The 12,769-nt window shown below is 31.5% G+C and overlaps 2 protein-coding genes across 5 annotated transcripts; one reads left to right on the forward strand and one right to left on the reverse strand.

Moving 5' to 3' along the window:
• Positions 1-5,714: 5,714 nt before the first annotated feature.
• Positions 5,715-10,107, reverse strand: LOC141686920 (omega-amidase, chloroplastic-like). Of its 4 annotated transcripts, none has more exons than XM_074492019.1 (10): positions 9,867-10,106; positions 9,248-9,364; positions 8,715-8,939; positions 8,178-8,271; positions 7,658-7,732; positions 7,246-7,324; positions 6,902-6,989; positions 6,657-6,737; positions 6,060-6,142; positions 5,715-5,972 (listed from the first exon to the last, which is right to left on the reverse strand). In XM_074492019.1, exons 1-10 carry the CDS (start codon positions 10,086-10,088, stop codon positions 5,894-5,896), a joined length of 1,143 nt encoding a protein of 380 aa, XP_074348120.1. In that variant the 5' UTR covers positions 10,089-10,106; the 3' UTR covers positions 5,715-5,893. The 4 variants fall into 4 exon arrangements, with proteins under 4 accessions (XP_074348120.1, XP_074348121.1, XP_074348122.1 ...); XM_074492020.1 differs by having other exon boundaries at positions 6,974-6,989; positions 9,867-10,104; XM_074492021.1 differs by lacking the exon at positions 5,715-5,972 and having other exon boundaries at positions 6,069-6,185; positions 9,867-10,107.
• A 148-nt stretch (positions 10,108-10,255) lies between these two features.
• On the forward strand, positions 10,256-12,048 carry LOC141687306 (uncharacterized). The gene is made up of 6 exons (XM_074492536.1): positions 10,256-10,604; positions 10,716-10,830; positions 10,919-11,100; positions 11,237-11,295; positions 11,442-11,591; positions 11,685-12,048. The coding sequence occupies exons 1-6, from the start codon at positions 10,385-10,387 to the stop codon at positions 11,820-11,822; spliced, it is 864 nt and encodes a 287-aa protein (XP_074348637.1). The 5' UTR covers positions 10,256-10,384; the 3' UTR covers positions 11,823-12,048.
• Positions 12,049-12,769: the final 721 nt, after the last annotated feature.

The following is a 12,769-nucleotide window of genomic DNA, read 5'->3' on the forward strand; positions in this document are numbered from 1 at the left end:
TTATCTTTTCTGGTTCAAAAATATATTAATCAAATTCGTTTTTGATTAAGGATAAAAGGAAATTAAGAATTTAAATTTTTAAATTACCAACTTGCCCTTGCATGCATTTTCACTCACAACATGAGAGAAGGTTAGATGTGTCATTTCCTATCCCACTATCTCCATTCAACTTAACCAAATGACCATAGTATCCTTGCATGCATTTTGTGCTAATAATGAGAGAAGGGTACAAGGGTAATTTCTCTTTTCCACTAACTTGTCAGTTTAAAAGGAGAGAAGTTTGGTCATTTCCATTTCATTCTATCTCTTTCCTTTCTCTTTCCCTCTTTTCTCTCATCTCTCTTTTCTCTCTTCTCTCCCGAGCTCTCCCTCTCGGCTCTCTCTCTCATACACTCCCTCTTTCTTTCACTTACATGCAAAGCCTAAATCTAGTTGGAAATTAAAGTTTTCACCAACAATCTTCCTTATTTCTCATTCTCTATCCGTTCACCTTTTGCATGTAAGTGTTTAAGATATTTTTGAAATCAACTTCTTTTTATTTTACCTAAGAAAATCTCAATTTCTTAGTGCATAATCATAAAAGAAGTATAGTGGATGTTGTATTGTGTTTTCTTTGGTTTTGTTTGATGATGGTTCAAATTTTGAAGTTAAAAAGGGGTTTTGATTTTGAATGATGAGTTGCTTATTTGTTTTAGTGTTAAACTTGATATTGAGTATAAATCTTTGTTTCTAAGAAAAGTTACATGGCATGCATGTAAGATTTGAGTATAAACAAATGAGTTTAGTTTGATTTGTAAAGAAAATGAGTTGAATGGTTAAGTTAAGGGTTAAAATGAGTTTAAATTGTGATTTAAAGACTTGCATGTCAAAATTGATCTATGCATATGTGTTTTTTTTTTAAAACCCGAATGGGTCTTATGATTGGAAAAAGATTAAGTTGATTTTAAGGGTTTATATGTTAATTGCTTTAGCTATTAGTGATAATCGAAATGAGTACTTGGTTGCATGTCAATTTTGGATGGTGTTTGTGCTGATTTTAGGTTCGAATTTTTGATAATTAAAAGAGGGTTTTGATTTTTGATTTTGATTCTGATTTTGATTCGGTATTTGGATTAAAAAGGATGAGACTTGATTGTGTAAGTGATTCTTGTACTTGCATGTTACTAAAAGAGATTTATTTGTGTTTGATTATGTATGATTGTAATTGAGTACATTTGACTCTGTTTGGTTGTAAGGGCCGAATGGTTAAGGATGTAAAAGAGGTTGATTTGATCATAGGACCTCACAAAGTAAATGCATGAAAAATTACTAGGGATTAATTGGTTTATTTGGTGGTTTTGGTTCGATTTATGTGAACTAAAAGGAAGGATTGAGTCGTCTTGATATGAGATTGTATAATTATTATTTTAACTCGAGTATAGAGTTTGGATACAAGAATTATATGCTATGTGTTGTAATTGCGTCGCAATATGTGATTCGATGGCTATTTGCTTAAAGCATACGAGTTATGGTATAAGCGTGCCTTGTGTATATGATTGAGTAAATATATATACTCCTAGGGTATTACGATAAAGGGAAATTGTTAAGCGTTCAGGGAACGTCGAATGGGAATCTAATTAGGGTTTTGATTTTTGGTTTGTAGATTCGGAGCGTGAGGGCATTCAGGCTAGGAAAGGGAAAAGGTGTACTAGGTGGCAGTAGTTCAACCCTTGTGAAACAGGAAAGCGAATTCAGGCAAGTAACTCTGCCTACTTGTATAAGTTGTGTATTGAAAGGATATTGTTGATGCCATGATAGAGTATTGATGTTTTATAACCCTTGTGAACCTGTTATTGATTCTTGAGAAACCCTGTTATTGTTCCTTGTGAGCCTGTTATTGATTCTTGAGAAACCCTGTTATTGTTCTTATAATGACTTGATATGATTATTGTTCAAACCTTTATAGTAACCTTTTTATTCATATCCTGATCACCTGTTGATACCTTGAATTCTTGTAAATCCTATAAGAACCTTTATGAACCCCCTTGCGTAATGATCCTTCATTCCTTTGTTTACCTTATTCCATCATGATCCTTGGATCTGTTTTGATTCCTCAACTTTTATACCTTGTGATCATTTGATCAAGATCCTTAGCATTGAACTTTTCTTACCTTTGATTTATTCACTTTCTTTGAATTCTTGAAATTGAACTTAAGAATGAGTTTCGACTTGAAAGAGTCCGAATGATTTCATATTCTTGGTAATGATAAAATGAATTTAGTAAAACCTTTCTTTTCCAACACAAGGTTTTCCTAATGAATTCCTGATGGATTGTATTGAGACGTAAGAGACTAGTGGGACTAGTCCAGTCATATAAGAGACTAGCGGGGCTAGTCCAATTTAAGGCTGAAATTATGTCATAGGTACCTTAACGACCAGATGGAGGTCGGTACGGGCTGATCACCCGTATTAATATCATTAATTGAAAGTTGAAGTAGTCCAATCAAGGGTTCCCTATCACTTTATAAAAAGATATTGAATACATTGCCTTAGCAATTGCTTCTTTGAAAAATGAAATGATATGAAATGATTTGAGAAGAGTTGATTGTGTTATTGTTTAGCTTACAGCTGTGAGAACCCTAATTCTTATTCTAATATTGTTATCAATCATATAATTGATTCCCAAAGATGAATAGATTATCGTTTTCCATTTGAAAGATCCTTGAAATCCTGTTGATGATTTGTGCTGAATGTCGGCTTTCGCCTTATCTTGAACCTTGATTCTTGAAAGCCCAACTATTTCTTCATAAACCTTCCTAAGCCCAAAGATAGAAAACTGTCACCTAGAATGTTAAAAGAGAATGCCTTAAAAGTATTGTGAATAGATTTTGATTATTGCATCCTAGAACTGTCATTTAGTTACTTGCTGAGTTTTATACTCATATATTATGCTTTGTTCTAACCATGGCAGTTAAGCAAGAGGATGACCAGACTTAGGCGCACTGCTCGTAAGAGCGTAACTGGTGGCCCCTAGCGTGTTGTAGGCTTCCAGATGCCAGAGCAGGTAGTACAGGTTGTGTGTGAGCAAGCGCTTAGTCGGAAAGTTTGTAAAGATACGATGGGTTATCTGTCGGTTCCAAGTCGGAATCGATTATGTAAATTTGGTATTATTTTGGGCTGTGATATATATTATCCGGTTGTTAGTTGTAATCTTGTCTCAAACTTAATCCTGTTTGATCCTGTTATTAGTTAATCGGGGTTTATACTTATTTATTCATAGTTTAAAGGTGTGTGAGTCCTCATTTTCTAATCCCGAGATTGAGGGCGTCACAACAAACCTTCGAACTATCAATTACAATCTGATTGTGAAATAAAAAATAAGATAAACAAATAACCATTTTGTTTACATATTGTTTAACACATTGAATATCTAAATTCTTTAATCTTTCGAGATTATTTCCAAGCCTTTTTCGAAATGCAGCTTTTGAAAGTCGGTTTTGATAGCATTCATAGGTGACAACCGGGGTCAAATACCGAGTTTTTTTTCGTAAACTGGGGTTTTGGAGTCGAAAATTGGTCGAAGTGTACTAGTCAAATGAAGCAAGCCCACTACAGACCCCCAAAAGTCCCAATTTCAAGTAAAAAATAAGTCAAAAATAACTTGTGTGAACAACAAGCACACCACAAACCCTCAAAAAATCATGATTTGTTGGTACACATAACAATAATACGTTACCTTATAAATCGAATAAAAATCCCAAATATATCGATATGAGACCGAAATGTTACACTCGAAATATGAGAATGTGGCTCTCAATTTTTCCAAATCCCATATATACTGCTTGATGGGATGGAGGGAAGCAGGAGTGTACTCGTATGCCTGTCTGCTTAAGTTAATTATCAGATTTTTCGTTTTGCTCCAATATTAGGTATATTTCCTGCACGATTACTAATTTTAAAAGTATTAAAATTCTTTAGACTTGTAGAAAATTAAGACCCATGTTAGAGTAAATATATTACTTTACTAACCTTTATGAATAAAGGAAATCTCAATATAAGTTCTATTTTGGTTTCATTTATTTTTTGGTTTTACCATCTTTTGATTTCAATCTTTTATGGTTCATGTTATAACTCTAATTGTATTAACTTTATCTTTTTGTATTCCTATATACAATTCCATATGTATTATTTTTATTCGTTTTTTGAATTTTATAAGTCATGTTTTTTTTTGTTTTTTTATAGGTTCGAATCCTATTTTTAATTATGTTTAAAAAAATAGGTTCATATATTGGCCCAACTAAATAATTTCCGAAAAATATAAACCACAACCAAGTAAATAGGTCATGTATTTAAATTGAAATATTTTAATTTAAAATATTTTAATTTAAAATATTTTAATTTAAAATATTTTAATTTGTTGGTGGAATTCCACCACTCAACCAAACACGTGATATCAAGAATGATACCTCAACCCTATACCAGCTTTATCTGATTCCTCATTCTAACCACATACCATTTCGCGAATCAAACGACACCTTGTAGGTTTGAATCCTATTTTTATTTATGTTTTAAAATAAATAGGATTATATACTGGCCTAAGTAAATAGGTTCCAAAAAATATAAACCACGATCAAGTAAGTAGGTCATGTATTTTAATTTAAAATATTTTAATTTAAAATATTTTAATTTAAAATATTTTAATTTAGAATATTTTAATTTGTTGGTAGAATTCCATTTTAATAAAATAATATGGATATTATAACTGTGTTTTTTTATCGTATGTAACCCGTAGGCACAACCCTTCGGGTGCACGCTAGATAAACTTTACGGGCTCACGCAATAGCTTGCAAACCACTGTGTTTTGGTTTCACCCCTAAAAAATAATAAATTGTTCAAACCGTATTATGATTACAATTATATTTTCGTAGAACTCTAAATTATTTCTTGATATGATACTTGGTTTCATGTTACGCCGTATTTTAGTTTCACCCCTAGATGTATATTTTATGTAGAGTTTTATGTTATTTTTAATAAAATATAGATTGTTGGAATCATATTATAATTACAATAATTCTAATTTCCGTAAAATTCTTTTTTTTTATTAAAATAATAAAATAAAATTATTTATACATTGTTATTAATGAGGGAATCCATCTTTTAAGGGTTACTTTGGCCTCACGAACTTTTGGTTTCATATGACTTATAATTTTCTATGTAATATTATTCATTTTTTATTCTGATATAGCACATATTTATATTATTTTTATATAAATGGAAGCGTATATACATTATAATTTCTCGTTTCATACTTATAAAATTCTATTAGCACCAAATAAAAATTTATACATACATAAAAAATATTTTATTCGAAAAAAATATGTGATCCCAAACTATATAAAAATACAAATCTAGCTAATAATAAGAAATATAATATGCAATTACTTAATAATGTTGATTTGATGTTTTGTTAAAATATCTGTCAACCGTGTTGCTCAATACTTGGCTAGAATTTTGATATAAAATGTTAGTTGTGTATTTTCGAACAACATAATAAGATTGGGTTTAATGTTCTAATAAAATTTAAGTCAATGAAAAACTACATATAGTTTTAAAAAAAAATTGTAATAATAGTACAATTTTATTTATTATATATTTTAATTATACTTTGAGATTAATTTCTATAATAATTATTATTTTAATCACGGTTTATCAACTAGTATTAATAAATGTCAAGGTAATTAAAATAAATATAGATAGTACTTCTGTTGTCAAATATGAGGCTATGAGCACTGGGTACTGTAGTTTTCAACATCTGAATACGGTTGAACTCGATCGGGTTTTCGAGTACTATTTTATTTTACATAACCATGCACAGCCGAAGATTTATCTTTCCGTTACCAACTTATCATACAATTTATTGAGAATTCAATCTTTCAACATCTACCAACTGGTAAAGATCACCACGTCGTTGATTTTGTAGCGGAAGGTTTGTCCTGTAAATGTAAAAGAATCCAACATCAGGAGCAAGGATATAGATCATTGGATAAAATACTTAACAAAGAGGTTAGATGGTAAGTCACCTTCTTAGCTCTAATAGAGAGTAATCAATCTCCGATATGATGACTGCCTCATCGTGTTCTGTTGTGGCCAGTACTTCTCCAAACTGTTACATATGTACAAGTATGCACAAATTAACGTTGTAATATCTACAAAATCAAATCATGCAACAGATGATTGCATTTGCCTATATTATCAGTCATGAATTTCGAGTAGTTCTATTTATTTTGTGATAAATAAGAGAGGAATTAAATTCTGAAAAAATACGAAAAGAAAAACCAAATAACCTGTAATCCTCTTGTTTAGATCTTAATAAAGATATAGTAAGATAATATAACTGATTTGAGTAACATTAGAGACTCAATTGTTTAGAGCTAACTAGCATGTAAATAAATCAAAGTGTTATCTTTTCATGATATAACTCAAATGTTTAATAATACAGAATTCAAAATAATTGAGCACTTGTTTTGTATTGCTAACATGATGCGAAACTATAATAAGTAGTAAATATCATGTATTGTAAAGGATGGGGTTTTGACTTATGAGTTACATTGTTTTAAGCAAGTTGGCCCTGCCAGAAATATTTTACATCATACATGAGGAGCAAGATGTATACTTACTGGGCCAACCAATGTGGAATGCCCCCAAGCTACATAACCAGAACCAACATCTCGAGCAGGAGAACAAGTCGCCACATATAGCTGTCAAAACAAATGACAACTGATAAGCTGATAATAATCTCATAGATGCAAGAATACCCTCGTGATGTTCCAAAGTATCTTCTGGAGATGATATATACTACTCCTTAAACCAAAAATGAAAACAAGATATAAAAAAAAAGAAATCTTCACAGAATATAAAGTACTTCATAATCTATATCTATTAATGTGTTGCATAAATCAGAACAGCTAGGAAAGGCCAAAGTTTCTTCATATACCTGGTTATCTACAGCCCTGTGTAAAAAGAAAAAGAAAAAGATGATGATTAGGAAGATAGAAATACAAATCCAGGAAACGAAAAATATCATGCATGCTAATGTATTCTAAAAAAAAATTGAATAGACAAAAGTGAAGTAAAAACTTGGTCACTAAAGTAAACGAAACTTAATTAGCAAAGAAGGAAGTAACGTACAGACAGAGCAAGAGTGCGGAGCTATACAACCATCATGTATTAAATAACTAACTTACGCGTGTAAAAAATTATAAATACCTTGCCCTCTGCAACAATTCCCAGTGCAGAGGCCCAGTAGTCATGTTGAAAGCACCAGGATAGCAAATCAAATGTGCACCTAGAATTACTTATCTGAATTAGAAACTCGATCTTAAGATATAATTTGCATATAGAGATCTTATCTACTCAAAAAATTTCCACGATTCTTACGCATCCTTGTATATCGATGGACATTTTAATTGTTACAAAATAAAGATGCATGGAACATAATCGTGGGATGAACTTGAGCGGATACAAAACATAACATTTTTAATGACACAAATATAAAATCCAGCTTGTTCAATTCGAAAACTATTTTCGTTGATATTAGATGATTATGATTCCTAAGATCATAGAGTCCACATTAGCAAATGATAAATAAATAAAAAACATAGACAAAGAGTGAACAAACCTCTAGCTGCATACAAAGTTGCCAGTTCCTGAAAGCGGATATCATAGCAAATGCCAATACCAATACGTCCAACCTCTGCAAAAGTAAATATGCTTACATAATGTGCTGAAATTTGACCGGTATAACCAGCATCGGTCACTAATTTTTATGGTTAAGGACTTGAAGGTATTCCTTTTGGAGGAAATCCTTCAGTATAATCAACATAATAACCAAGGGACAGACTCACAACCTATTAGTTTCCAGTAATTTCATAAACTTTTGAGCCATTTTCCTTTTAACAAGGGAAACTTTCAGTAACTGATGATACCTTTTCCTCAGAATCAGAGCAACATAGATTTAGGCAGTTCAGAGTGGTTGCTTCATACTGATTATTATAATCACAACTCAGGATATGCTACTAACACCCCAAAATATAGCATCACAAATATGTATTTTCTAGGTGCTGTTGATTACTGCGATACGGAATTCTAATGTAGAAAATGAATTTCATAGATAGTTTGTTCAACTTTAAAAAACGAACCTGTATCAACAATAGTTGGAGTCTCCCCTGCTGTAAGGGTTTTTGATTCTTTAAAGGTAATCTGACCCGGAATGTCAATATCAAAGAGATGTATCTGTCACATACTCAACAAATGTTGTGTTAGGAGTTTTCTGGACACATTATAATATTGGTAATAATATGTGTGCACGAATATGTTATGATTTACACAATAGAATTTTCAGATTACTCTAAATGTCAACCTTTTCGATGTTTACTTATTATTGCACAAAGATACTAATATATATATATATAAATATATATAAATTATATCTTCTGAAATATAAACAGATAATGTAGGTCATAAATAAGAGATACCTCTACGATTTCATACGCACAAACTCTTAGTAACCAACATTTTTTAGAACTAATAACATTATGTATGCCTTATAAGGTCCATATTTAGAAGTTTGAGGTACATTTTATCTATTCTATGATCACTCGATCAGCCATATGATGAGTCGTAATTATGGTATGAAAGCTAGATATGATAATAGGAACGCATGGACAAAAAAATACCTTTCTATGTTTAGCTTTCAGCTTCCCATCAGTATCAAAAACACAACAAGTATTGTACAACTTATCCCCGCATCTTTCAGGTATCGAGCCACCAACTACTGTGATCTTTAAAGTACGAGCAACTTCAGACAACATTGCAGTTGATGGAGATGCATCCTTACCAGCTTCAATGTCTTCGGCATAAACAGGGAAACTATCATTTGAGTATGGACTGTTCCATATTTCCTGATATAAGACCAATGAGAATTACAAGTCGCATTAAGTTTTAAAAGTCATTCTAGCCACTGTTCTTTCAATCATGAAGTTTCTATTTTCACATTTTACAGTCATATGGTGCACACTATCTTCTTACCTTTACATATTTCTGATTTCACTACAGTAAATCATTAATTGTTTTGAAGTTTTTAATTTTGAAACCAAACCGAATGAAAAGATCATCAAAGCAGATCTTGAAACAACTAAACCAAATATTTTCGTAAGGGTATCCATTTTATCTTTATCAAAGAAAAAAGCAAAGGAAAACACAATCATACAGGCAAAAGAACAAGCTTGGCACCCTTCTCAGCAGCCTCGACAATAGCAGTTCGTGCATGAACTATGTTCCTCTCCTTATCAGCAGTCACCGCCAATTGGCACAATCCAATCTTGAACTACAAACACACAACATCAAACTGTCAAAAAGCTCAAATCTTTATAACACAATTACACACACAATACATATTAATTAGAAAAATCCAATCTTGAACTAAACACACACACACACACCACCATCATCATCATCAAGAAAAATTGAAAAGATTCAATCTTTTCCTTTGGCTAATAAAAAAGATGCAATCTTTAACCAAAAAACAATACACACAATACATATATATTAGCACAATCAATTCTTGAACTAAAAACACACACACACACACACATTATCATCATCATCAAACAAACTTAAAAAGATGCAATCTTTAACCAAAAAAAAACAATATACACAATACATATAACTTAATACAATCCAATCTTGAACTAAAAACACATACATCATCATCATCAAACAAAACATAAAGACACAATCTTTTCATTTAGCTAATAAAAAAGATGCAATCTTTAAACCAAAAAAACTATACACACAACATATACATACAAACATAGAAAAAATCTTACTTTTGTGATTGGTGGAGTGGGCAATGGGATTGCTGGAGGAACTCTAGCTTGCTCAGGCTTAAAAGTAGAAGCCATTCTCACAGACCCACAAATTACTTTTTTCTTTGAACAAAAATCAAGATTATTTTTCTTAAAAATCTCAACTTTAAAATTAAAAGAATCAGAAAATTGGGTTTTTGAAAATAATCCAAGATTCTTTGAACTAGTGAAGATTGCTCTCATTTTTCTAGGGTTTTTTTTACTTATCTTGGGTCAATAAAAGTCCACTTTTTCCCCAAATTTAAACGGTGTCGTTTTGAAATGTTTTATCATGGACCACATTGCACCGGATCATAGCCTTTTGTTAACTGAATTTTAACAGTTTTATAACTGTAAAAACTGATTTTCCCCCTCCATTTCTCTCATTTCTCCGTTTCAAATCTTTGTAAATCCTCTCTGCAATTAAGTTTTTTTTTTTGAAAAATTCTCAGTGGTATAAGACCCTCGAAAAATCCACCATTGCGCGTCGCGAAAACGTTATGTTAAATGTGCAAAGGGATAGTGATCTTCCATCTAGATGGGAAACTCAGAACACTCAATTTGTAAATGATCCTTTTCAAGCAGGGGCTAGTGGTGTTGATGATCAAAGTGGTGGACGAAACGCGAGATATTTGAATCCAGAAAATTATACTCAAGTCCTCGAGGCACCATCTGATTGCACTTTCTGTCATGTTTTAAGAGATATTATCCACTTGAAAGGTGCATCCAGATATGTAGTCTAATTTTGTGTTTTTGCTTGAAATTGTAGTTTACATGTATGTTAATCTTTGGCCTAATTCATTTTTAATTATCGATTTTTTTATTATGTAGGCGATGAGACTACAAAACTCGAAATTCATGGTAGATTTGGTATGATCTGTCACGGAATACTTGAAATTAGTACGGGTGATATGGCTGCTCCAAACAAAGAGTATAAAATATTTGAGTAAGATTCGATTTTTTTTGTATATTTTTCTAATAAGACCGCGTGAAAAAGATTAAAAAACCTTACATTTACTTGTTTTTTGACAAAGTTTTTGCAACACAAGCATACCTGATGTAAGGCAGTTCCTGTTTGAGTATTTTGAAGACCGGTCACATGCCTATTACTGTATGGTAGATGATCCACTTCAAACGTTCTATGACGCGTTGTGTGTTCAATCCGAATGGGATTGTGTTCTTGGTGACAATTTTCAAGGATCTCAGGGAAATATAAGTTAGTTTGTGATTTTACTTCCTTTTGTTTACTTTTTATTAGTTAAACTGATTGTAATTTCTTCATCAGTACTTGTTTTTCTCCGGTTGAACTTTATTATACTTCCTTCATCAAGTTTAAAGGGTTAATTCTGCAGACAAGAATCAATCAAAGGCTCAGAGCAATAGACCAAAGAAGAGGACTTACAAAGAGCAGGTCATGCCTGGATATTTTTTTATGATGATTTGCATTTGCCTAGTCTGAATCCTCAGTTTTTAAAAAAAATTCTCGTTCAACTCATAATATTATCATGTATTTCATGTTTGACTAATTTGCATTGTGTAACTTAATGATTTATGCAGCTTGAATATGTTAAAAGTGTGACAATTAAAGACATTGCGAAATTATTCCATCTCCGCGAACACGATGCTGCTAGGCATCTTGAAATTTCCCCCTATACAATTAAGAAAATTGCTCGCAATGCTGGGTTGAAAAGGTGGCCGTTTAGAAAGGTCTGTTCTTCTTCTCTATGTTTATTTGAATTCCATAAACAAATGCGCGTGCTAAAATGAGCATGTCTAGTCACAATAATCGATATTTTGCAGATAAAATCCAATGAGAGAAGTACTAGAGAAATACTCAGGCGTATTGATCCAGCAGATCCTGCAATAAACGCAAAGGATGAGGAAAAACTACAGATGCTTAAGAGAAAAAAAGATGAGGTTTACGCTCCTTACCAGTAAAAAATGTTGCATTTTGATCAAGCTGGGAGATCTCTTGATCTGCAATTCTTCGGGTCTTTATCTGTATCAACATTTGAAATGTATATACTAAAAAACTCAACTGTATTGTAATTTGCAGATTTAAGTACTGATAGTACTGTGCTATAACTTGTAAATAGTCCTGTACATGATTACAACTTCAAGTTGGCTTATGATAAGTTTCTGAGCTGCCTTCTGCTTTTCAACATTACTTGCATTTCTATGACATAAACCAAGCATGAATTTATGTGCCAGTGTGGTACTACAACAATAACTCTCTTATTCAGAATATAATGTTGCTAATCTCATGAAAATAAGAAAAACCTATCATAATCATATATGTTTTATTATTCTTACAATATAATTATAATTTCTTTTTTTAATCACCCACACTATTTTTTATGTATTATAAACTTAGTAGGGTGTTCACAAAAACAGTTTCCCTACTTTCGGAGCAAGATTGCGTATATCTTATCTTTCAACGTATCTGCTCTAAGCCGTTTATAGTTCAGTTTGATTTGGTTTAAATATTTGTGGATAGAAGGCTATAAAAAATTTATGTAGTTTAACATAAGTTCAAAATCCTATTTCTAAAATGTTAATTTGGGCTTTCTATCACATTGAGGTTTTACTGAATTTTGAAATTGGAGTAAGATTATCGGTACTCATGAATATTTTTTTTAACGTTAGGATTAATCTTATTGTTAACAAGTACTAAATTTTATTCTCTATTTCATACGCAATAACATAAAGAAATCACTAAAAGTAAATAATTTAAGAACTTTTTTTCGTCAGGGAATTATTTAAGAATTTTAACTAACAAGAAATGGAACAAAATTTTTCTGCATTTTAAAACTTAAGCATCGAGTCCAAGAACTTAACAAAGAAAACAATAGTCCAACAAAGACTCACAAAATCCAGAAAACATT

This window comes from Apium graveolens, chromosome 9 (assembly GCF_009905375.1).
Source record: "Apium graveolens cultivar Ventura chromosome 9, ASM990537v1, whole genome shotgun sequence".
In the NCBI taxonomy this organism is placed as follows: domain Eukaryota; kingdom Viridiplantae; phylum Streptophyta; class Magnoliopsida; order Apiales; family Apiaceae; genus Apium; species Apium graveolens.